Here is a 26,905-nt window from a genome sequence, read left to right on the forward strand (position 1 = left end):
TTAGTTTTGACATGAGTAAGACATTAACAGAATAGACAGAAGTATTGTACAGACTCCCTTTGAAAAGTTGTGTTAATGTAATTGTAATTATACACAGGATGTCAAATGTCCTGTGTCAATTCACAGAGCTTCACACAGGGCCCAGTCCACTCACTTCATACCAGGAACATGAAGAAAAGGAATAAGGTTGCCTATTACTATTTCAAAATTATTCAACTTTCAATATTAATACAAGGTAAAATAATTTATGTTGTATGGTTAAAAGAAGTCAGTTTATATTGATTTGGCACAAAAAAAATTACATTGCAACAGTAGTTTTATTGATGCAGACTCAATTAACCTGATAAGCACCTTAATGTATGCATGACATAAAGACATACATATGCAGCAACAAAATCTTTGTGAGTCCAGTAGGTGAACTAATCCTGGATTCATTTTCTGTTGCTGTTTAAGGTTCCTGCCTTGGTCGTCCAAGGTTTATGACATTCAACATGACCACCTTGTGTTTGCATCCATATAAGATATAACCATGTGTACACTGCAGACATCAATCATGACATCAATCATAACATCGCCAGCATGACATCACCAGCAGTAATATTACCAGCATCACATAACATTGTAACAGCATGACATCACTAGCAGTAATATTACCAGCATCACATAACATTGTAACAGCATGACATCACTAGCAGTAATATTACCAGCATCACATAACATTGTAACAGCATGACATCACTAGCAGTAATATTACCAGCATCACATAACATCGTAACAGCATGACATCACCAGCAGTAATATTACCAGCATCACATAACATCGTAACAGCATGACATCACCAGCAGTAATATTACCAGCATCACATAACATCGTAACAGCATGACATCACCAGCAGTAATATTACCAGCATCACATAACATCGTAACAGCATGACATCACCAGCAGTAATATTACCAGCATCACATAACATTGTAACAGCATGACATCACTAGCAGTAATATTACCAGCATCACATAACATTGTAACAGCATGACATCACTAGCAGTAATAATACCAGCATCACATCACCAGCAGTAATATTACCAGCATCACATAACATTGTAACAGCATGACATCACTAGCAGTAATATTACCAGCATCACATAACATTGTAACAGCATGACATCACTAGCAGTAATATCATATCATATATTCTCGTGTTGCATAACTGATGAAAACCAAAACACATTTTTAGATGAACATGTTTTTTTTTAATGCATTCCATTACAGTCTAAATTAGATTTCAGTATACAGCACACACCTGTGTGTATGTATAATGACAAAGTTTAATTGATCTGAACTGCACTGAAGTTCAATTGAAGGATAGAAAAGGAATGAAAATATAGGTGCTGATAAAAAATATAGGTGAAGATAATTGCTCCCATGACATTCACACCATCCAGCGTCCTGAACTCAAGCTTCGCCTTTGTCTGAGAAACCAGTCCTGTGTGTAAATCAGTGCCCTTAAAAAATACCATCTAGAACAATGGAGTAGACATCTGTGTCCTAGTTATGACCTTACAACCCTTAATGATCTGTGATAGTGTCAAGGCGTTTATTACCCTATGCAGTTTTGTGATTTTTCATTTTGCCAGTGTAGAGATAAGGGTTTTTTCCAACTGATGCCCCCTGGGCACATTCTATGCGACAGTGGTTCCCAGTAGCCCACTCTAGTTTTTACAGGTAACTGTTTTTCACCCTCTGGACCAAACAGAATTCATCACCAACAGCTAATTCAGCACAGATGGACTGATGCAACAGGGAGATTAGGAAACTTGCTGGACTAGGATTGGAAATCACTGATCAATCACACAAAATTATTTGGTAACTGCAAAAATGGTAATTCATCCTTAATAAACAAATTTGCGTTGGTCTAAGAGCATATAAATGCGGCAGAATACTATGAGTACAAATCACCAAATGTAAAAGTGCTGTGGATGATCCCCAATATTAACCAGACTTTTTTGAAAGACTGTGTTCATTCTGTGATTTGTTACAACCTAAAAATGGCCAAAGCTACATACAAAGGATGGGGGAACTTCTCAATTTAAAATGTTTGTTATTAGCAATGATATCCGCTAAAATACACTATTTTAACTAACTGACTGATAAATCAGTTTAGATCTGCATCACCAGTGCTAGACCTCTAGATCTGCGTCACCAGTGCTCAACCACAAACCCGAAGTCCAACAAACAAAATAAGGCAAGTGAAGACCAATGAGCAAACCCACCATGACTCTGCTCAACTACATAATATAACACATTTGAATTATCCTTCCAAACTGTATAAAGTTAGGAAAAGTGTCCATACAAAGGATGGTCTCAAAAATATCCACTAAAATGTGATGTTTGTAGGCAGAAGTAAAATGCAGAGGCAAGTCCTCAAACAAACACAAATGTTTAATGAACATGACACGAAAACAACACCAAAACACAAAGAACTACACCAAGTAATAACCAGAGAAAACGAGACAAAAATACACAAACGATAAACAGTTTAAGCACAAAGGGGCAGTTTAAGACACAGCATACTGTCATTCTTAAATCCCCAGACAGCTAGTTGTAAAGTTAAACACTGAAATATTAAATAAAGTTGCAGACTTCAGAATTACTTAAACAGAATAGCTGGTCTGTCTTTTATTGCAAGTTAATGTTAACAAGCATTATTGAGGCACCCTCTGGAGAATGTCTAACAATCAAACAAAGAATCAACATTTTTATACATTGGTCAGAATTGATTATGTATTCACCCCACCATTTTACATACTAGTTTTACATAATGGTTTGCATTTGCCACTATTACATCGAAACCATACATTAGTCAACGTATGCAAACTGATATTCAACACCCACCTCAGCTGGAACCCATTACCACCACATTCCAAGAAAAGATTTCTCTTAACCTTGTCCTAAAGAAGATTGTTTTTCTGTCATATATCTTACCCTGAGGTCCACCAAAGCCTACCCAGGATCCTTTGCTGAAGCCTGCAGAGGCCTCTACAGAGGCCTTGTATGCAAATCATTCTGAAAGGACAAAGGGGTGACTCCTGACGCGCCAGCCTATTAGGCCATAGCCCCCAGTCCAACACCAAACAGTGAGGCCAGGGGGCTCAGTGGACCAACACAATCCAGCGCAGACAGGACAATGGAAGGAAGACAGGAACCAAAATGATAACAGATACAGGGACAGGCACGCTAACAGGAAGGCAGAGAGACACGAAAGGAGACAAAGGGACTGGCACAGTAACAGGAACAGGGACAGGTACAAACAGGACATGACCACACAGAGGAGCAGGAAGGATTCCAGTGAGGCTGGGAGGAAGACCAGCCGGTCATCCTGTTGGCAGTTGAGGTGAGGTCAGGTGAGCCCAGGAGGAGGTGCTCGCTGCCGGCTTGGGTGGTACCGGCGACTCCACCTTCTTGGCAGAGGAGCCAGAGTGCACGCCAGATGAGGCACCCGCCTTGGGATTGGGTACTGGCGTTGCTTCCTCCTCTCCCAGTTCAGGCTGAAAGCAAGGACGCAGGCTCTGGACTCATGTGCACCAGGTGAGGAAGCGTCCCTTAGCTACCTGGGTGCTGACGACGGAGCGTCACTGGTGGAAATACGATGAATCGTGCAGGCTCTAGAGCGGTGTGCCCTGGGTGGAGCCTTAGGCGCTGGGGGATCATCGTTCTCCAAGTCCCCTGGCCCTGTTTCCAATCTGAAACCAGGACCCTCATTGAGGGCCTCCTCTGCCTCCATGGGAGGGTCCATAAAACAATTGGACTCCGCGTCTTACCTAGTCCTCACCACAGCCATAGTCCTTGCAACTATCCCGGTAGTCCAGAGAGGGCAGGTGGGACCCTGAAGACCACCAGCTTCCCTCAAAATTTCGCAGGGGACCTCTCCCTCTCTGCGCCATTATGGAGCATGCCAACCAGAATGAAGGGTTCCGTGCCGTGACATAAAGTATATTGTTTTTAAGGTTAAAATACATTTGCATTGCTTTCATTAAACATACTTATACTCCTGAACTAAAATAAAATAACTTATTAAGCATAACATATTCTATATGAAATAATAGATCAGTCAACATACCCCAGACCATGGGAATGTTCCCTGGTACACTGCTATGAAGTGTAGCTGTAGCTGCATTTGCCTACATTACCTTGCTCGACCACCACACTCGTTATGTGGGCCAAGCCAGTCCACCTGCCCCGCCCAGGGGTAGAACCCCGTCACACGGCATGTGACCACAGTGGAATTATGATCCTGCCGCTGAACAATCCTAAAAACTAATCTACAGAGGAAAGAATTGCGAATGAGAAGTGTCGTATCAGTTTTGGGCAGATGCAAGAATTCTGAAAAAGTTTCTGAATGTTGTTCATACAAAAATATTGTCCACTAAATAATTCACAGGATTGGTGTATATTTTGGCGGTAGCAACCACCTGTATTTCATCCAGATGCACTGGTGTTTAGTGTGCCTACACTGCCACACTGAGATTCATCAGGGCTGTGACTCCACATTTCTGCTTACACGCATGACTACATGTCTCTGTGGGATATCTAAATCTGATTGGTCATGAATCTGGTTGATGTGTCTGTATGTGGTGGTCAGTGGTTGTGTTATCCCATACTTAACCACAATATTACAACAAGACATGAAAGCTGTTGGTTCCTTGCTCAGTTTCCCCAATACAGGGTGGTCTTAAGGTCACTCCAACCAGGTTATTAGAAAGCAAAGAGACATCAGGTCATGCTGCACTTGATCTTTAAAACGTTTCCAGTAATCTGCAGAATTAGGTGTGGGTTACTCTATATATACTCAATGCAAAAATAAATGCCAAAGATATAAGAAAATTAATTAAAAGTTGTTTGACATAGCCGTGGTTTGTGCAGAATGCAGGCCTACTAACAGTCTAAAGTTAAACGTCAATATAAAAAGAAAAAAAGGAAAAACCTGTTATATAGCACTTTAAAAAATCTGTTCCTATTTTGGTGTTTTTAATTAACAGATTGTTTTGCTCTTTGGCTGATCTTGCTTCTATGTTCTTTTTTCTTAAAGAAAGCCTCTTTTGTTTCCAAGAGCGCTCAGATGAGAAAGGTCAACTCATTCCTGACGCAGGTAGACCATATTGTGAGAGACAGAGGAATGAGAGTTTGTAGCTGGGTCTTAGGTGTTGTACACCTGGAGTCCTGTGTCATTCTGGGGGAGGGAAAGTATCAAAGCAACAAAGTGTGCAATGTTTCAGAGAAAGCCAGATGCCCGAGAATGAAACGAGATGTTGCGTTAATCGGACACGGTAATCCAACACGGTAGTCAAAATACAGGCAGGGGTCAAAACCAGTACTATAAGATTAACAGAGCTAGGGAACATCACAAACAAAAAAAAACAAAAACGAAACAACAGTCCAGAAATAAGATATAACCAGGCAGACAACAGAAGAGAGCAATCAGAAAAGGATAAGGGTATTTAGCAAAGGAAGAATCAAATGGGCCAAATTACAGTCTCCTATCGATAGGTAGGCTAACAGAAATGAGATCATGTAAAAATGCTTTCACTCAGTGAAAATGCTTTTCACTTCAGTTTTTTTTTGGTTTTTTTTTACAAAACATTTTTAGGCAATATTAAGATAAAAGTGGAATACATACATAAATGAAACATGCAACTCATAAAAAAGCACCCAAATGACCACACAGTTCTGAATGAATAACCTATTACCTAAGGCTCTCCCAGGGGTCATACACAGGTCATGTTCCCCTACCATGATGATGCCACCTGCACAACTGGCAATTGAGCATTTGGCTAATAAACACTATGAAACCATTTTACAATACTGAAATGGTTTTATATTTTCAGAAGAAAATATGTCTCTTTAAATTTATTGTTGGAATATTCCTTTTAAGGGGTTAGTCTTATTTTTCTAGAATATAGTTAAAGTTACAGAGAGGCTAAACTCCTTTGCTTATCAGAAAAGACACAGATGAAATAAGACAGCTGAGTGTCCACCATCATCAATCATGTAAACAAGTCACTCTGGATAATGCTAAAATTCAAAATGCTAAAATGCAATAACTTGTTAAAGCTAAAAATGTAAGTGTAAACAAATCAAGCAATGGCTATTAAAATTAGATACATACCTAAATAAAGCCCAACTCCACTGTTAGGGTGATAATTAAAGAGTCCAAAATTGGTCATTAACCTGTCTGCAAGAGGACTGTATCCTGGCCCCATACATAGTGGGGATTATGGTTTGAAAAGCAAAAAAATTCTCCAAGGTCTACAAAGAATTGCAGAGGTACAATAAGATGCCACCTCTATGCTAACAAACTATGCTCTGCTGGCAAATATCTATGAACACAAGTGCATGGAGAATGCTATATGTTACTGGAATGTTGACTGGAACTGGATTCTTTGGTCAGAGGAAATAAAGAGCTTTTTGGTAGAAAAAGAAGGATGTTATGCAGAAAAGGGCTTGGGAAGTTTGGTGGTGGAGTTTAGGTGTTGTGGCGCTGTCTTTACTCCAAAAAACCATGAAACCTTGTCAGAACACATGGCATCATACACTTCAGCACCAGAAGGTTTCATATCAAAATCTGGTTGTCTATTGCAGGAAATGAATCACAAACCTGGTTTGAAGTTGGATCTTCCAGCAGGAAAATGGTTTGCAAATCCACACAAAAGTGGTTTCATGATCACTGAATCAAGCATTTTTTCTTGACTATCAGGAAACTTTATGTAAAAAAAAACAAATTTGGGATTTCAGAGCCAGACAGACAAGCAAGACAGACAGATCAGAGATACTGACAGTCAATGAGATGCAGAAAACAGCTCTGCCAATAGATGTGGTAATCCCACATTATGTAAAAATCCAAAAGAGGAAATATGGAAAGATTAGGAAATTCCAGAGTCTGAAAGAAGAAATTGAAGGTAGAAGGGTAACAGACAAGGTTGACCCAGTGAAGACTGCGGCACTTGTGCCATAAACTGGAGCAGATCCCAGATAACCACTAATTCAGTTCATAAACTGATTCAAATATTGTTCAAGTCATTAAGTAGATGTGTTACAAAGTGTTATGGACATTAAGGAATTGTTAATGCAACATATACACAAGAGCTCTTAATAAGAAACAATGAACGAATAAGTCAGAATCCAGTAGTAACACCAAGTAATGAATAGTTCTCCAGGAGTCACAATGAAGTTAACATGCAGCTACATTTAAATTCTTGAAATGAATAATTTATGGAAAAAATGTATGGTAAAAATTGTCACAGAGCAAAAGTCCCTACTATGTTGTTAACAGTCCAGTGAGTCAGACATTTGTTAACTTTTGTCAGATATGGGAATTGTATCTTGCCTTATGTGGCACAGTGAGATAGATGATGGCACAGTACAATTGTTCAACTGAGTGTTTTTGTCACTGAAATGCAACATCAGTAAAAACAAACAAACTCCTTATGAAGCAAAGATTGATAAGATCATTAATCACAGACTTAATATATTAGCTTTTAAAAACAGCCCCAGGGGGTTATATCAATCACATGACATTCTCATTTTCAACAGCATAACTTAACTTCAGGAAAAAATAACTACATTTCACACTGTTTTTACTATTTTGTACACAATGTGTGCATTCATTATCATCATTCCTTATTAAATAGTCTTAAAAAGGTTAACAATCTCATTGTTTGTGATGATCTTGATTATGATATTCATCCACAATGGTCTTATACTGATTACCATACACACCTCTTAAAATGTTAATAAATGTCACGTCATGACATAATGTGAATGCTAAGTGCTTCTTCTTTTACTGTGCTCAGCGTCACTGCACACAGAGCCAAAAGACTGAAACGCTATCTCTCCAGCTCTGCCTCTAGTATCTCACCCCAGGTCTCCACGTCCATAGGACACATGGTGATCGGGGGCAGGTCTTCAGCAGAGCGGACCTTGCTGTATCTCCCTTTCAGCCATCGTTTTTTCACGCAGCCCTTCTGATAATTCCGCACGAGAGTAATCTGGTAGAAAATGATCCAGTGGTTGAAAACTTAACAAATTAAGACACATGTAAGAAGTGCTTTTTTCTCCATACTACAGCACAAATCACTACATTATTTTACCTACTTTCATATGTTTATGAAAGTGAATTTAGCTAATTTAATACAAGCTAGTCCATTTATCAGAAGTCACACTTTTTAAATACATTGTAAAACTTAAAAATTAGGTGAGGACAAATAACAACATTGCTTCAGGCTATTACAACTGAATCTGAAATTGGCTGGACCACACTTTAGGTGTACTTTATGGTGATTAACGCTCACTGGGCATATTTGAAAAAGTAGATGTTAAAAAATATATTGCTTATTTTACAGTGCAGATCCATAGCCTGTAAACCTGCATGACCAAATGGTCACATCATTATGCAAAAATTCCAGATCCGTACACAATCATTTTCCAATGAGATCCCAGGTGGCAGTACATCCTTGCTGCAAGCGTCAATTGAAGCTCACGTAAAAATCCCAGGGGACTGACCTTCCAGGACAGCCCGTCCCGCCTGTCCCCGTCCACCTCCCTGTGGCAGATGGCCAGCATGCTCAGACAGTGACTCCTCCACAGGCCCTCAGTGCCCTCAATGATGCAGTTCCACTGCCTGCATGCGAGTGAAGCACGGCACAGGCTGCGCACATCCAGCTCGCCGAAGATTCGCACACTCATCTCCGTCGGCAACGTCGCCACAAAGCTCCCGTCGGGCACACCACCAACTGATGCAAGGGCAGAGCCTCCTCCATGGATAGCGCAGGTGTCTGGGTTCCAGTTAAGGACATGCTGCATCTCTCAGCATCCTCTGAGTCTCCAGTTCAACGGATGCTGCGGTTTCATTCAGATATGGGTCAAAGTATTATATTAGATATTAATGAAGTGTTACTGCTACATATGTTTGTGAGCTGGTGATGAGATGAGACATACTGTACTGTATTTAAGTAACTTTTTAAAGGCTCTGTAATTTATTTGTGCTCTTTTGGTTCAGGGAAACTTTGATTATACCCCGTTTGCAATTCCAAAACAAACAAACAATAACATTTGGTCCACCTCCATACACCTACATTTCAAAAAGGATTGTCTTGCTTATACTAGCGGCTATGGTTACTTAGATAGCTACCTAGCTAGCTAGCTAGCTAGCTGCAAGATACATATTTATCCCCAAGGACAGCGGTTCGATGATAAACTTCGGATTTGCTATTACCTAAACAGATTTTATGTACTTACGCCAAAGTGCACAGACGACCCGTGAACTGCACAACCGTGAGTAGAGTCGTTGGTGTGGTCCAGCCGCTCACCTCACAGCTGATCCTGTAAACCTACAGACCGAAATAAAAACAGAGATGACATCACAGCAACGCCCGTTCTCACTGCACATGCGCAAATGGTTTGGCAACTGCACAAAACAACACGGAATTAAAAAAGAGTACAGAGTGTCAAAGATTTGATATAAATGGACAAAAGTGCATGTCGCCTCGACAGAACAGTAACTTTGTGCAGATTGCTTATTTTACTAGTATTTAATTTATGTTTTAAATTAATACAAAGCGCATGCGTCCAGCGCCCGCCGCCGCCGCCCGGAAGTTTCTGCAAACTAGCTCGTAATGTGGAGAGCGTTGTTTTGGTATTGAACATTTTGAGGGGTTTATCGTAAACAGGGAGCCGTGTTGTGCACGGCCTGTACAACAACACGACTGTTTTCGGACAAATGCATGCAACTGTACCTGCCAGCCTTAGAAATATATACTGAGACAGAGACCACGAGGCTCGTTATCCAGCTAGAGGGGGCCGTGTACAGTCTTCTCGCCTCCCTTTCACATCCTCCACGGGGCTTTCTGCTTGCTCTGGAGTTTTAGTAACCCTTGCATACGCGTCCCAATAAATAAATAAAAAAAAAGGATTCCCGCAGGCTGTGACGGCAAAGCGGGTCAGACAAGGCTGCCTCGTGCCTTGTCGCTCGGGATGCCAGCGTTTGAGCTCGAGCGGGTGGACGGAGGCGACCCCGTGGACGTGCCGAAGGGAAGCACTGTGCTCGGAAGAGGGCCTTACCTAGGCGTGAGTCAAGGTTAACTCATCTTGAGGTATCACATGTCCGGGTGCCGAGCATTCTGTGGTTTCTTTAGTAATTCGCGGATGACGATAAAGGACGATCGGTGCCACCGATACATTTGAAAACGTAGGCGCTCGTAGCTTTTTGGGAATCCGGGCTAAAAAGCTTTGCTTTCAGTTTCACACTAGAAACCATTTTGTTTGTTTTGTAATCGCTGTCTAGTTCCGCCAGATGGCACCATACACAAGCTGTATTTACTGTCCGCCATCAGTAGTCTAACAGCAACACCCGAGTGATTTTGCGTCCTGACTGCGTGTACAGACTGGCGCGCTCTGACACGGCCATTGTAGGGGAAGAAATATTTATGGAAACATAAATACACCCATTATGCGGTGATTTTTGTCAAATATAACAGGTTTTTATGAGCAAACCCAATGGAGGGTACTGTAAGTCTTCCTTATCCTATTCCTACATGTATTATTATATTAATATAATAATAATATATTTTCTGAATATATTGGCACACTGAAGACTAATTATTTGTCTTTTTTTGTTTTCTGGAACAACTGATTTTACTAGGGCATGCTGTCCTCCTCTTCCTCTCCCACTCTCATCTTCCACTCTCTTCTTCTCCCACTCCAGGTCAGTGATAAAAGAGTGTCCAGAACCCATGCGGTCCTGGAGAACTGGGATGGCCAGCTGCGTCTCAAACCCGTAGGTGTTCGCTGATTTACTGTTGTCTCGTCTCTTTAGAGATGATGGTGCTTTCTCATTTTTGGAGTGCATACATGAGAGGGTAGGCCTTTGATGTCAAGACATCAAACGTTTTTGATTACAGAACCCCTCGCTCGCTTGCTTTTGCTACCTTATCGTTACTTTTCCTTCTCTATCTCTGTCTCTCTTCCCCGAATATCAAATGTACTTTCATGCTTTTCTGTGAGTGTCATCTTTTCTGTGAGTGTCACTGACACTGGTTCTTCTAATCACAGATGTCAACCGTCTATATGAGGAAGTAATAGGACCCAGATTTGTTTTAGTTTTTATTAGGTAGCACGTGACTTAAAAGTGCATAGTCAAATTATTATTATTTTTTTAAATCTTGTATATATTGCGGTCAACAGCATATAAGCAGCAGCAAATATTGATCACTTCTATGTTCAGATTATTCCTGTTACAACTATCTTAGAACAGTTTTAACAGAAATAATCTGCTAAAAGTATACTGAAAATAAATGAGAGATTTTCAATGATTCTTAGCAACTGTATATTTCTTTTGAGATATAATTTAGTTTTTTCTGCAGCAACAGATATTTTAAATGTTTTTTTTATTTAAGAGATTTTTGTTTCAAGGTGCCTTCAAACCCAAAATCATGCTCTCTTTTGTGCCTTCTGCAGACACACACCAATCCCTGTTTTATTCAGGCATCTCTGGAGGCACTCCCCCAGCCACTGGAGAAGGACCAGTGGCATTGTCTGAGGGAGGGATCCACCTTCTCCCTTCTTCCTGGGAAATATATCTACAAAGTGCATGTTGTATCGGAGGAGGGCACACCCAGGTAACACAGTAATGCAGCTAACCGTCACTGAAACAGTGACAGTAATGGAACAGTCACAGTAATGAGCCATTAATAGGCAAACCGTCATGTAACATTTACATTAATAGGCACGCAAAAATGTAACATTCACATTAATAGGTAAGCTGTCATGTAACATTCACATTAATAGGCACGCTGGCATGTAGCAATAAGCCAGAGGCTTCAGTGAAAGTAGCAGTTTCACCCTAAAAATGATCATTTCCTGCTTTTGGATACTTTCAATTGTGCTACATGTTCATCACATAAGAGACTTTCAAATGTTCAAGTAAGTATTTATTGTGTTCTGTAAGGATTTATTGTGTGCTGCATTTTAAGAAAATTCTCCTGTTAAACTTTTTTTTTTCTGTGAATAGTGATAGATCATGAAATCAGCTATGGAAAAAGCTTTGTTTTATCCCCTTGTCAAATTTATCTCTGGAGTGTTTTTAGAAACCCAGAAGTGGTTTAATTAGATGCAAGAGAAACATTTTTTTAAATGTCACACCGGCTTTAGCAGAATTATCTGAAATGATCTGACTTAACTAAGGAAGGAGAACCAGATTCCCCAAACCCATCTGTTCCTCAGTCCTGGTGACCTTGTGACCTAGTTTGTTTCTTTTGTTTAGGGTTTGTATTTTTCAGTTTTGAAGTGATAATCTCTTTCAATTGTAGCTTTAGGCACTGTGTGACTGACTCTCTCTCTATCTGTCTGATATTGGGGTCTTTGGTTGACTGGCCTTCTGAAGTTCCTCAAACACCTTCTTGGCACAGATCTGACTGGACAGACTAAATCGTACAAGTCAGTGCTGTCATGTGATTGATTAGTCATGACTAATTGATTCAAGATAATATTATTTGCATCTACTTGAAAATCATAGCCTTTCTGTATGAAAACCACCACATATAAGTGCAGCTGTTTATCCTACTCTGAAGTGCAGAGCGGATATCCTCTGTAGTCTGGTTTCTGTGACTGGTATTACACAGAAGCATGACAATATGTTTTTGTAAAACCCTTCTCCATGACCTTGCTATCTGATTCCACACTGATAAAAAGAGGTTTTAAATAAACATTTGAGACAGAAGTAAGGTGCCATGTTGGAGTACATAGCTTGACATTTCAGACCATCAAGGGAGCTGAACCTTTATGCGGTTCTAATGCTCCTCTGTTCCCGCTGATACTCTGTTCCATGTTCCACAGTTCCACACAAACGGCCAGATTTTCTAAGATTTTTGTGTGTGCTAATGCTCTTTCTTGCATGCACAAAAGCAGTCAAAGCTAGTTTATAAGAAGTGCACCGAGGCCTTTCAGATGAGGCCGCCACCAAGCTGCAGATTTTGCTGTCTCTCACTTCATGAACATGTATTTATGGAGTGTCACTGTTGGAGCAAGAGATCAAGGGGGAGGTTGTGCAAAACCAACAACCTGCAGAGATTTACAAACGGGAGCTGAGTAGAAAAATAGCTTTTTTTTTTTTTTCTTTTTTTTTTTTACGCCAAGGCAAAGGAGTTGCAATTACTTTGTCTTTTCTCATGCCATCTCATAAACACCGTTGCAGTATTTCAGCAGAGTATTACTCCTTCACATGCCAGAAAGTGAGGCAATAAAATCCTATTGCCTGCCAAGTCACGTTACATTGTCACCGTTGATAGAATGGACGATGACGAAGACCACACGGCCATGCAGGAGTCACGCCATTCCTGGCCTTACAGAACATCTGGCTGTCCTTTACATGTAGGCATCTGTTTCGTTTCAGCATACAGTGGCGATAACTGCAGACATTTATCGGTCTGATCTCAATTGTCAACATTCTTCAGAGCAGTCATATGCCAAGTGGAGCATTATGTACAGTTTCCATTATGGTTAGCATATATCCTCTACTATGAATAGAATTCTTAGGGAGGCTATTTATTTGTTTACTTATTTACTTACTTACATACATACATACGGGAACATTGTAAATTCTATGAAGGGGTGTACGTGTTCTCCTGCAATGTTAACATATGTGGTACGTGTCAAAGTAACGTCCCTTTGAATGCCAGAATTAAGTTTATCCTCATGCTTACACGACTCAGACCAAAATATGACTTCGAACTAAATTTGTCAACTAAACGGTTGCGTGTGCAGGCGTTTGTCGATGACTTGCATGTGTGGCCAACATTTTTAGAGAAAAGATCTGCATCGGCTTCTTGTCGGAATATTTAACGTCAGGAAGCATCAGGCCATGTTCTTTTGCTGAGTGGTTTTCTGTCATCAGTCACCAACGTCATGATTCCCTAATCTATGCAAATCATTCCCATGTATCCATTACTCGCTGGTTGAAACGTATTCCAGGTGGACATTAGCCTACAGGTAGTGCCTCCACAATTCAAACGAGCCAGTTTGCGGATGACGTCACAGAAGCGGTAGATTCGGGATGAATAGAACTACCTGCATGTTTTGGCTGTCTGACTGAGCTGAAACTGAGTGCGTGTCGTGCACACATGTATTTATAGTTCCAGGATAATTTAAAACTGATAGCTGAAGCTCCTGCTGATTTAACAGAAGACTCTCCGTGCCTAAACACTAACAAATGAGAAGATGAGATTCCTTGTGTTGTAAAAGCCTAGATATCTTATAACAGCCGTGGGAAGAAATCCGTTTTGATTTCCAGTATAAAGCACCTCTTTTCAACTCAGTCCTTGAGAGTTTATGTGGGTTAATTGTTGAAAAATGAAAACAAAGACCAGCTGATGGTTTCCAGGTGTAAATCTCTAACATTTTATTTTATTTTATATTCATTCATGCAGAACCCCAGGTGATGGATAAAATGAATAAAGTCTGCATTGCCTTTGTGGCTCGTGTTTCGTATTTAACAGGAACAGCCAGGGTTATGAGGAGGAGGCAGAACAGGAGCCACCTCAGCCTCCCCGGCTGTGTGAGGAGACGCTGGCGTACACTCCCCAGGCCAAGAGCGCGCCGTCTCGCTCACCAACATCCACCCTGACGGCCCACTGTAAGGAGAGCAGGACATGCCTGTCCAGCCCTCCCTCCTACAGCCAGGTATCAAGTCCCCTAGACCCGACCTGCAGTGGATCGCCTTGACTGTAGAATCCAGAAACTGTAGAATAGAATTGCTTTGGTGCTTGTGCATAGAGTAAATTGTTTTGAGGAGGTGTGACTCACCTTCCTAGTTACTACGGGTTTTTTTTTTTTGTCACGTGCTTGACATTTTCTTGAAGTTATTTGAGTGCTGGCCTTTGTCAGGTGGCTGGCAAAGCTTCCGTCTCCAGGACGGCAGAGGCGTCCACCCCTTGCACTCCTCAGAGGAAGCGAATTCTGCCCGCCTGGATGACGGCTGCCACGTCTGCAGCCCCGAGCCCGTCGCTGGCGAAAGGTGATGTCCCCGTGGTGACGGAACCTTGCACCCGCCACCAGCTTCCGGGCAGCGGCGGGGTAATGTTCCCATGGCAACACAGCTCGCTTTGTCGACAGTTTCCAGTGGCAACGTGCTCGTGAACCGTCGTACGCGGTTAGCAACGGTTGTCAGCAGTTGTGGGGGGGGGGGGGTAGAAAAGGGAGGTATCTAAGGGCTGAGCTTTGATCTCAGGGTGGTAATTATGTTGTTGTGAGAGAGCCTCAACAGCGTAGTCCGTGTTCTGGCCCTCCCACGCCATCCTCACATCTGCTTGTTTTTATCTGGCTAATGCAAAAAAGTCAAACCGCTGCACCATACTGCCATACAGACACAACGTGCCGTCAGCGCTTCGATAAAGGGATCCGTAAGTTTAATACCCAATGTGTTTTATTTATGCTAAAAGCCACATTAAGGTCTCAGAAGCGTAAGCAATCTCTTATTCTCTCTCGTCTCAATCTCTCTCTCGTTCTTGGTATTGTTATTGCTTTGCTCTCCCCTTTAAGTGCACTCACCGACATGATCAGACGCAGGAGTTAAGGACTCACCGTGGCCTTTGACTCTCTCATAATGTTCGTTATAGGTGTACACTGTGTACCCCGGAACCTTTTTTTTTTCTCTGTCTAATTCGATTTGGCGGCAGTCAGTTTTATCTGCCTGTTGGGGTGTGAAGGTCTGTGTTCTCCCGTCTTCAGAGGCCACTTTTACTTTTTTTTTCTTCTGCTTAGCCCACGAGCGGAGCTCAGTACAAACCAGCCGTGGGTCCTCAGCCCGAGCGCAGCACCAGGCGCCGTTGTGCAGGCTGATGACATCTCAGGCTGACACAATGGCTATGCTGCCCACTGACAGTTCTCACATTCGGAGATGTGTAAACGCCACCTCGTTTTGACCTCTTGTTTTTCACGCTCGCACGGGCACGCACACACACCTGCCTGAACGATTACGCAGTTACACACAGAATCCCTCCTGTTCTTGGTATTCTTGTGCTCTCACACGTTGTCTCCGAGACTGAGGGATCGAGGGATTCGTGAGTTTACATTACTGCCACCCACACATGATAAGTTGAAGTCTTGACAGTGCTTTAGCAAGTACTCCAGGGAGACTCACGTAGTATGACTCTCCCCACACACACACAATCAAACGCCTCTTTCTCTTTCATCTCACTCTGCTACTGTTCCTGCTGTCCACCCATAAGCTGTACATTACACATAACAGGCAACCATTTTATGGTGCAGGAAGCAGCCATTTTATGTTATAGGAATTTTCCATCCAGGATTCTAAATTTGTTACAAGTTTCTTTACCCAGTTATGCCTACTAGCGTCTCTTTGTTATTACTAAACGTCAGGGGTTTTGGGTCGGGTTTAAAGTTCTGTCAGTGCTTTAGCAAGTACTCCAGGGAGACTCACGTAGTATGACAGTCAAATGCAGCTTACTGTTGTGCTGCTGGTCCTACGAACGATAATCTGAATTTGTTTCTCTAGCTTTGACCTCAGAACACTTTTAATGTACACTTCCGGTGACGTGTACGCTGGCGTGTCTGTGTGCAGCTAATAATGTCGACTCTGGCCACTGCTCTGGATTGTGTGGACTTTTGAGTTGTTTTTTCATTGCAAGTTACCATTTTCTCACAGAGCTGTTGGCTTTCTGGTTTTAGTTTGGAAAGGTGCAGGATGCAGCTGCAGCTTCTGATTCGATACTGGTTGATGGCCTTGTACGTATGGTAATGTGGGTTAATAGTTATGCTAATGTGGATTAACTTTGTGTTCTTGATGGGGTAATTTGGGATGTTTTTCCTGGATATCATCTTGAATACTGTAGCCTTGTTTGGACTGAATCTCTTACATTTCTGTTATAAAATGGCATCTTCCTAATCTGCGTCTGGACTTTTGGATGTCTCTCATGCCCAGATGTTTGTTCTTGCTGTAGAATACGAGGACTACCTCCCCAACCTGGATATTCTCACTCTGCTAACTGTGTTCATTTTGTTGGATCAGACTAAAATGGACAGAATTAAGAGTGAGCAGAGATAACATCTACATGTCGTGACGTTTACCAAAACTGGAATCTGATGCTAGCCAAACCCTCAATAAGCTCAACATGGTTGTTTTTGTCTGTTGTTCACTTCCAAAAAAAAAGAAGCCCCTTTACTCCACAAGTTATTGAGCAGCTCTGAGTTTCTGTGCGAAACCTGGCAACAATAAGGGAGGAGCACTTGCCGTTGCTTTTAGAGCAGACTTGTCTGTTACCAATATCACCCTTTTAGAAGCTGTGTCCTTTGAAATTCTAGCTGTAGAATTTTGTTGTGTGTCTGTTACGACTTTGTTACCTGATCATCCGAGTGCTCACAACAGCTTCCTCTGCTGATTTAAATATTCATACGGAGGGTCGTGCTTGCTCTCTGAGGTCTGGTTGAAGTCTTTTTACCCTTTCTATTCTTACCTATTTTGATTCTGCTCGGGAAATGTTTATTTGCAGTCAAACAAACAAAAGGCGTTCTCAGGTGACTTAAATATAAGGCGACAGACTGGTTCTTCTCCTTCTACAAACTGCCACTGTCGCTCTCATTCTTAAGAAACATTGGCTGTACTTAGTATCTACAGGCCCATCTCTAAGCAGCAACTCGAACATAAAATTGCGTAATGTTACGCTTTTTATTGTCTCATCAGCAAATCATTGTAAATATCTTGAACACTCAGACATATGCTCATTTGAATTTTACATCAAAACATTTGCCTTTTTATGATTTTATCTTTGTGTACAAGAAAACTATGTAAGTGAATTCCCTCTGTCCAGTTTTCCCCTGAGCAGTGAGCAGTGAATGGTACAATAGTTCTCACAAGTGCATTTGTTAGGGTCTTGCTCATTTTTAGACCAATGACGTGTTGTTAGGACCATTAAATGTAATTTTGGGTTTGGTCCTCTTTTTGCCCAACAGTGAAATACCCTTCTTCCTTCTCACCTTTCTGAACATCAGCTGTTATGCAATAAAGTTTTTTACTCTTTATTAAAGATCAGGAACTTTCCTACATGCCACCTTATTGACTTTCCCGGTACTGGCTTGCCTTCTGTTTCGTATTCTAAACTGTCCACTATGTCAGCAAGTTTTGTGCAGTTGTGTCAAAACATTTCAACATCTCCATGACAACATAAGTCTCTCCTCTCTTAAGAATAAACCAATTACACACCTATTCACTCACTGTTACAAAACCTACATTAAAATCTGATGACATTTTTGTCTGCTGTTAGTAGTAGTATTGTAATAATAGTATTTTTCTTTGTATCTTATTGAAGCTGTGTATTTTCAGTCTTTGCAGTCTACTATATTACTAAACATGTAACTAAAATGTTTACTAATAGTGTTTGTTTGTTTTACCCTTGTGAAGTTTATTCCATCTGCCGTTCCTCCCTTCAGCAGCAACTAAGCGAGCCCCGGCTGGATCCGCTCCAAACCCAACCCGGACTAAACATGCTACAGGACCCAAACAAGCCCGGGCCAGGCTGCCTTTATCAAGTGAGGAGGAGGACGGTGAGGAAGAGCAGAGCGAGGTGGTTCGGATGCCCAGAAAGAGAGCAAGGAGGCTCAGGAGTGACCCTGATGAAACCCAGGTGTGCTGACGTTCTGGACCACTGTCTTTATGGACGTCTGTCAAGACGTGCACAATAGGGTTTGCGTCACTGTCGTTTTGTACAGTTTTTTGAAGACACGCAATGTCTTGTGCGAACTTGTGTTTTGAGCTTGTGCTCTGAGAAATGTTCTGTACTTATTTTAGTGCCAGTTAAAGATTGAATTGAAACTTAAAAAGAAAAAAAGATTTGTGATTGTGAGCTGTTGTGCAATGTTTGACAATGGCCTGTTTTGACCGTGGCCTGTTTTCCCAAAGCATTACGTCGTTTTGTTCATCTTTTTTAAAGGCGAGTGTAGTGGGGCTGACATTCCCTCTAGGATGTTATAGTTAGTCTTCGAGACACCTCTGGGTGGTGGGTGATGACCTCTTCGACTGTCCCGGCAGGACCAGGCTCGCGTGCCTCGGATGAGCCAGGAGTCTCCTGGGGTCAGGGAAGAGGCGGCCGTGGCTAACACTGAAGAGAGAGAGGAAGAGGAAGTGAAAGGGCGAGTAGGGAAGAGAACACAAGTCCCTCCAAGGTCTAGGGCCAGAGACTCACCCACTGCAGTGGAAGATTCCAGAAACCCGCAGGCGAATGAGCAACCCTCTCAGAATAGACGACAGAGGTCGAAGGTCACGGAGTCTGGAGACAGCACCGAGTCCAAAGCTCAGCAGCGGACACGATGTCCTTATGGCACCTCCTGCTACAGGTACAGAGTTCTAGAATACCTAGAGAAAGTTCTAGAAAACTCTTGTAAAACAAGTTGTAGTTCAAAAACCAACAACAAACAAGAAATCTGCTTCTGAAAGCCCCTTCCAAACACAGAAGGATTGTGTGTGATGCCAGTTTAACTTAACATCCTTGCTGTGTTTGGTCATATTACTTTGTGGTGTTTGCTTCCTCTGCACATGAGATGAGACTCATTTAATGAGGACTCTTGTGTGTCCTTTGTCATAAGATATGAAGTCTCCCTGTACAAACTGATTTCATGGCCTTTCAGCGATATCAAAGAACATTACAGCTGCCACAGTCTGACAGATGAAGAGCATTTAACAGTTTCTCATATTTGAGAAGGGTATTACAGAATTGTAATCAGTATATGGGATCTTTCTACCCACTGAAGATTCAGAGTCACATACATATGGACTGATATACATTCGGGCCCCAGTGCAGTGGCAGTACTATTCCAGATCGATTAGGCTTTTTTGTAGTTGGTTGAAATGACATCTTTTAAATCAATATCAGTAAAGTGTTTGTTGGAACAATATTAAAGGAGTGTAATTCCTGACACTCTTGGTGAACCCTCCACTCATGAAGATTCAAGCTGCTGAAATACAGTTTATCTCTTATAAGCAGATTGTGATGTTTGGTATTACTCATCCATGAGACATGCAGTCATTCAAACTGAATTGTACACTGTGAAATAACAACAAAAAAACAAACAACAAAACCTTCTAAGGTAAACATTTCTGAATGTTGCAATCAGTGAAATGAAAAGCTCATGTGCGTGTGTAGCCAGCCACTATGCAAAATTTGTTGTATGAATTGTTGATTCAAATTCTAATCTGGCAGCATAGTTTTCTTCTTTTTTAAAGTTTTGCCTTGATTCAATCAGCCTAAATTCATTGTTACATATTTTTCCTTGTTCTCCTCTTCCAGAAAAAACCCCGTCCACTTCATGGAATGTAGTCACCCAGGAGACGATGACTATGAGGAAGAGTGGGGTCATGAGGACGGTGGTGACGGAGATGACAGCAGACCTGAATGCCCCTATGGCACTGACTGCTACAGGTTAGTTTGGTTAGAGAAACTGCATGTCGAAACGCTGACACAACTACTTGATAAAGGCTCACGTGAAATAATTAGCATGCTCTCATTTGCATAACCTAATCAGCTCTCTTATTATTGGAAGAAGTATTCCTTTTATATCACGGGGTTTAAAAATTGTGCTTTAATTGCATCTGTGGGGGTGGAGGGAGAGGGATTAAACTAAATAAGATTAGAAAGTAATTCTTTCTTCTGAAAACTCTTAGTGTAGTTTAAATTGATTTTGTATGTCCTTATTTTTTCCAGGAAGAACCATTTACACAAAAAAGAGTACAAGCACACTAAACCTCCAGGTTTGTTTTTCCCTCAAATTAACCTCAGATGAACTCAAACAAATGATAAACAATAGGCTCAGTGCAGAATATGAACAGACCTCTGACTTCTTCAATACTTCCATATTAACACAAACAAAACTCATATGCTGCACTGATTACCCACGCACGCCCGTTAAATGATAAAACTGGATTGGCACAAAACCACCATACAACTCAAGAATGATAAGAAATACATGGTACACCTCTTCCCCTCTTGCTCTGTCTGCTTCTTTCTCATTCTCGCTCGCTCTTGCTCTCTCTCACTCTTTCAATTGTAGCTTTAGGCACAGTGTCTCGCTCTCGCTCTCTCTCACTCTTTCAATTGTAGCTTTAGGCACAGTGTCTCTCTCTCTCTCTCTCTCTCTCTCTCTCTCTCTCTCTCTCTCTCTCTCTCTCTCTCTCTCTCTCTCTCTCTCTCTCTCTCTCTCTCTCTCTCTCTCTCTCTCTCTCTCTCTCTCTCTCTCTCTCTCTCTCTCTGTGTGTGTGTTCTTACTGGCTTGCCAATTAAAATGTGCCAGTTACAACAATATTCAATAACGGCATTGATTGTGCAACCGTAGAGGCAGTGGACTGCAGGCACTCCAGCACATGATTATTACTCACCAATCAAAAATCCTAGAATCTAGGGCAGGCAGAGGCAGGGCATCTGGACCAGGGGCAGAGGAGGGCAGGCAGAGGCGGGACATCTGCCCGGGGGGGAGGACTTGCACTTTCTCCCCTTTATTATTCTAAATGACTTGCAGGAGAGCAGGGCCAGACCAGATGGCCTCTGATGGGTCCACGGCAAGACCAAGGGCTAAAAATGTATAATAGATATAAGATATTATAATTTATTATAATTGATATTATAATGAACAGTAATATCATTTTTCTTTTACATAGTCTGTCACTGAGTCTGTGCAATTTGTGTTTAGCTCCGCTTCTAGGTTCAAAACTGTACACGCACGCACACTCACTTGCGCGTGCGCACACACGCACAAAAGCCCACTCGAATGGCTGCTTCAACTAACCAAAAACTGAGATGCATTCCTTTTGAATAAGCAACTGTTTCAGGCCTTGCCTTCATGTACACAAGATGCATCTGCACTGGGCAGTGGACACCAGACACAGACAGTGCATCTGATTAAATGGCTACACATCCCTACTTTAAATTCAGCCGGTGCCCTGTGGACAGTATGACCAAACCAGTTACACGGGGTTGCTTTTATTAATTCAAAAGTAGGTCATATTATTTGTGGGGGGAAAATTGTCATTGCAGCATATATTTTATCATTCTGTAATAAAGAAAATACTGATGGTTAAATAATACATAAATGCTAACTTAATATTCATGAACGTGTGAGCAGTCCCAGTTAGCAAGATACTAACAGCTAGGTTTAGTTAGCCATAAATGAGGTTTAGTTAGCTACATTAGATTTAGTTAGTGCGGCGTTTCAACCCTACTCCAGGTGTTCGTGTATGTGGGGAGAAGAAACACAATCCTCGAGCACACTCGGGTACACAATTAATTGCGCCTTTATTACAAAGCTCTCCGGAGAGCCACTACACCACGCCGGGTGCACCTAAATCAGGAAGTCGCTCTGCCTTTGCCGACGAACAAACATACATATATAGGGAAGACTGCACCCCAAACACCCCCTCACAAGCATTCTTTGTTTCCCACTCCATTTGTTTAACTTCATGCTGAGACAGCAGCCTTTTGGTCACCTCTGTTTTACAACACCCTTACACACACATACTCTTTTCACCTCCCCCTCCCTTCTTTGGTCTCCATGCGTTCTCGTCCATTGCGAAGTTTCTTTGTAAAGCCGAAGTACTATATGCAACAAACCTATGCATTCTCTAATGCCCCTCACCCTTTAAATAATGCAATGTAATTACTCGCCCACATACTATACTTCATGCTTTGTCACGTGCCTTCCATCAATAACCCCATCCCACAATAGCCATAAATGAGGTTTAGTTATCCATAAATGAGGTTTAGTTAGCCACATTAGGTTTAGTTAGCCATAAATGAGGTTTAGTTAGCCACATTAGGTTTAGTTAGCCATAAATGAGGTTTAGTTAGCCACATTAGGTTTAGTTAGCCATAAATGAGGTTTAGTTAGCCACATTAGGATTAGTTAGCCATAAATTAGGTTTAGTTAGCCATAAATGAGGTTTAGTAAGCTACATTAGGTTTAGTTAGCCATAAATGAGGTTTAGTAAGCCACATTAGGTTTAGTTAGCTACAATAGGTTTAGTTAGCCATAAATGAGGTTTAGTTAGCCACATTAGGTTTAGTTAGCCACATTAGGTTTAGTTAGCCATAAATGAGGTTTAGTTAGTCCACATTAGGTTTAGTTAGCTATAAATGAGGTTTAGTTAGCCGTAAATGAGGTTTAGTAAGCTACATTAGGTTTAGTTAGCCATAAATGAGGTTTAGTAAGCCACATTAGGTTTAGTTAGCTACAATAGGTTTAGTTAGCCATAAATGAGGTTTAGTTAGCCACATTAGGTTTAGTTAGCCACATTAGGTTTAGTTAGCTACATTAGGTTTAGTTAGCCATAAATGAGATTTAGTAAGCCACATTAGGTTTAGTTAGCTACATTAGGTTTAGTTAGCCATAAATGAGGTTTAGTTAGTCCACATTAGGTTTAGTTAGCTACAATGGGTTTAGTTAGCCATAAATGAGGTTTAGTTAGCCACATTAGGTTTAGTTAGCTACATTAGGTTTAGTTAGTCCACATTAGATTTAGTTAGCTACATTAGGTTTAGTTAGCCATAAATGAGATTTAGTAAGCCACATTAGGTTTAGTTAGCCACATTAGGTTTAGTTAGCTACATTAGGTTTAGTTAGCCATAAATGAGGTTTAGTTAGCTACATTAGGTTTAGTTAGCCATAAATGAGGTTTAGTTAGCCACATTAGGTTTAGTTAGCCATAAATGAGGTTTAGTTAGCTACATTAGGTTTAGTTAGCCATAAATGAGGTTTAGTTAGCCACATTAGGTTTAGTTAGCCATAAATGAGGTTTAGTTAGCCACATTAGGTTTAGTTAGCCATAAATGAGGTTTAGTTAGCCACATTAGGTTTAGTTAGCCATAAATGAGGTTTAGTTAGCCACATTAGGTTTAGTTAGCCATAAATGAGGTTTAGTTAGCCACATTAGGTTTAGTTAGCCATAAATGAGGTTTAGTTAGCCATAAATGAGGTTTAGTTAGCCACATTAGGTTTAGTTAGCCATAAATGAGGTTTAGTTAGCCATAAATGAGGTTTAGTTAGCCACATTAGGTTTAGTTAGCCATAAATGAGGTTTAGTTAGCCACATTAGGTTTAGTTAGCCATAAATGAGGTTTAGTTAGCCACATTAGGTTTAGTTAGCCATAAATGAGGTTTAGTTAGCCACATTAGGTTTAGTTAGCCATAAATGAGGTTTAGTTAGCCACATTAGGTTTAGTTAGCTATAAATGAGGTTTAGTTAGCCACATTAGGTTTAGTTAGCCATAAATGAGGTTTAGTTAGCCACATTAGGTTTAGTTAGCCATAAATGAGGTTTAGTTAGCCACATTAGGTTTAGTTAGCCATAAATGAGGTTTAGTTAGCCACATTAGGTTTAGTTAGCCATAAATGAGGTTTAGTTAGCCACATTAGGTTTAGTTAGCCACATTAGGTTTAGTTAGCCATAAATGAGGTTTAGTTAGCCACATTAGGTTTAGTTAGCCATAAATGAGGTTTAGTTAGCCACATTAGGTTTAGTTAGCCATAAATGAGGTTTAGTTAGCCACATTAGGTTTAGTTAGCCATAAACTCTAGCATTTATGCTCATGTCAGTAAGGTTTCATTAATCAGTACTTGTAGTCCTTCTCTGATGTGATGCTAATGTCATTCACAATAATGCTTATTCTTTGGATTCCCCACCCCTTCATAAACCACAGAGACGATGTCTGTGCCAGGTGGTGATGAAGATGACGGTCATGATGAAGACCAATATGAGGACGGCTTCATTAATGACGAAAGCGAGGAAGAGGTGGGCTCTGACTCCGACTACGTGCCCGAATCAGGAGACCGTGGGAACGAGGACGTTAAACAGCTGCAGAAGGAGGCTAAAGCCTTTCTGAGGAGAAAAAAGAATTGACTAATCTCAAGTGTGGAGATGAGTCCAGACCTGTAGCTCTTTCCCCAGCACAGTTAAGCTCCAACCCCACTCCCGGACTGACTGATCGATCAACTGGTTATCTACTCCCCAGCAGAATTTATTTACAATCACATTACTCGATCATCAGATTGATCAATTGGTTTTCCAGTTGAATTCACTTCTAGTCTTAGACCTGGTCAGCAGAGGTTAGTTACAAGCCAGTCTAGCGCACACCATAAATATGACACTGACTATCATGATTTAGTCAGACTGTGTTAACACTCTGAGGAGCAGCTCTTCATCAGCAGGTTGGGCACAGCTGGCCTATAACCATGAAACATCTTCGGGCAAAAATGTTGATCTTTGACACGCCGACTCTCCATGATGAACAAACTGCAGGGTGGTTTATGTGGTTTCATGTCCCAAGACGAGCTAAATTGAATGTACTGGACAGAGGTTTCCAGAAAGAGCAGTTCTGTGACCCATAACTAATACACTAAAATTCATTTTAAAGTTGAAATGAACTGATATTGGAAGATATCAGGTTTTTTTTAACCATTGTAGTGCCACCTGTGCAAAGCCTCCTCTACAGTACTACCGTCAGGATGGACTGTTGAGGGGGGTTCATGAATGAACAGGCAGCATTTTTCGAACTGGCAGTTCTAAAACTTCCATTTGACTCAATGGATCTGTCAATTCTGCTGCCTTCTGTGCAGTTTGGTTTTGTATGTTTTTAAATGTTCACTACAGCCTTTTGGGAGGCATTGCTGAGAGATATGAAGAGATGCTGACTGTGAGAGTCTTCAAGGACATGCAGATGTATCCAGAACTAGTGGATTACTATCATCTTTTAGTAAACCTTACTTTAAAAAAATTGCACCCTGTTTGTTTTACCCAATATTTTAGACTAGCAATGAGATTTTAATAAGCTGGAAATGAAAACTTTTTATTTTTTAAACATTTTGAAATTCAGTGATCTGTTGCATTATGTGCATTTGCATAGGCTTTACTTCTTAGGTCTTGTTCACAGAGGCATGGCAGTAGTGCCCTTGTGTAATAATAGATCTGCAGGGAATTAACACTGATGTCAGTTATGTTAATAATTCCAAATTATGTCAAGATGATGTTGCAGTTATGTCAATAATTCCAAATGATGGAGGTTCTGTTCTGATGGAGCGAAATGACCATCAAGACATCATCAGTCATCATCAGTTCTGTCTAGAGATAGTGGATTTGAGGATGGTAACACAATAACATTTTTAAAGTTCTAAGACCACAACACTTTGATCTGAACAATGTGTTGGGAATTTTAATGCTGTCAGTCTCATTAACTCCAGGTGTGCTCCTTTATAGAGAGGCCCATTTAACAAGATTCACTTTCGCATACATTAATCTTTGGTTAATTACTGCTGTCAGACACCTTAGTTTTGCTTTAAGATTACAGTGATGTAACATCAGTACTTAGCATCTTGGCTGTCGTCAACTTTGTGCAGACCTTTATTGGAAGTTATTACTCTGTTAATTCAGGTGAGAGGTTTTCACTCTGGATTGTATTGAAAAGCCTGGGGAACCATTATTCTCCATCAGTTATATTTTTTCCCCACTTATTGTCACCATGGAAATGATTTCGGCTCATGTTTGGAATGTGCGAAGCTAAAAGCAAATTAAAAAAAAAAGGCATTTCTACCATGTCTGTTTTGTTTCAAGTCCTTGTAGGCTTTCAGTAAAAGGAAATAAATTAATAATATTTGTCTGTCATCCATAAACTGATGTGTCTTTCAGTATTTTTATGGTGGGCACATGTAGCCCTCAAGGATATTGATCCACGAGGACTGATTCAAAAGTCAGGTTCACGACCTTAAAACAAAAATCAGTGTGTTGCGAATCAGTGACTGTTTTAGTGAAAGTGTGCAGGAAGACTGGAGCCATTTTGTATTGTAAAGCTTTTTAAATTGCACTCTG

The 26,905-nt window shown here is 41.0% G+C and overlaps 2 protein-coding genes across 6 annotated transcripts; one reads left to right on the forward strand and one right to left on the reverse strand.

Moving 5' to 3' along the window:
* Positions 1 to 298: 298 nt before the first annotated feature.
* fbxo48 (F-box protein 48) lies at positions 299 to 10,251 on the reverse strand. 3 transcript variants are annotated; one of them, XM_081701719.1, is made up of 5 exons: positions 10,114 to 10,251; positions 9,292 to 9,383; positions 8,557 to 8,892; positions 7,913 to 8,042; positions 299 to 4,319 (listed from the first exon to the last, which is right to left on the reverse strand). In XM_081701719.1, the coding sequence occupies exons 3-5, from the start codon at positions 8,854 to 8,856 to the stop codon at positions 4,315 to 4,317; spliced, it is 435 nt and encodes a 144-aa protein (XP_081557845.1). In that variant the 5' UTR covers positions 8,857 to 8,892; positions 9,292 to 9,383; positions 10,114 to 10,251; the 3' UTR covers positions 299 to 4,314. The 3 variants fall into 3 exon arrangements, with proteins under 3 accessions (XP_081557845.1, XP_026869504.2, XP_026869505.2); XM_027013703.3 differs by having other exon boundaries at positions 299 to 8,042; XM_027013704.3 differs by lacking the exon at positions 10,114 to 10,251 and adding an exon at positions 9,789 to 9,925 and having other exon boundaries at positions 299 to 8,042.
* aplf (aprataxin and PNKP like factor) lies at positions 9,988 to 26,701 on the forward strand. Of its 3 annotated transcripts, none has more exons than XM_027013700.3 (10): positions 9,988 to 10,119; positions 10,757 to 10,828; positions 11,509 to 11,669; positions 14,544 to 14,727; positions 14,932 to 15,061; positions 18,493 to 18,686; positions 19,091 to 19,395; positions 20,346 to 20,477; positions 20,760 to 20,806; positions 24,744 to 26,701. In XM_027013700.3, exons 1-10 carry the CDS (start codon positions 10,027 to 10,029, stop codon positions 24,941 to 24,943), a joined length of 1,518 nt encoding a protein of 505 aa, XP_026869501.3. In that variant the 5' UTR covers positions 9,988 to 10,026; the 3' UTR covers positions 24,944 to 26,701. The 3 variants fall into 3 exon arrangements, with proteins under 3 accessions (XP_026869501.3, XP_026869502.3, XP_026869503.3); XM_027013701.3 differs by having other exon boundaries at positions 18,496 to 18,686; XM_027013702.3 differs by having other exon boundaries at positions 10,081 to 10,560.
* Positions 26,702 to 26,905: the final 204 nt, after the last annotated feature.

Source organism: Electrophorus electricus, chromosome 18 (assembly GCF_041902795.1).
Source record: "Electrophorus electricus isolate QZ-2024a chromosome 18, ASM4190279v1, whole genome shotgun sequence".
Lineage (NCBI taxonomy): Eukaryota > Metazoa > Chordata > Actinopteri > Gymnotiformes > Gymnotidae > Electrophorus > Electrophorus electricus.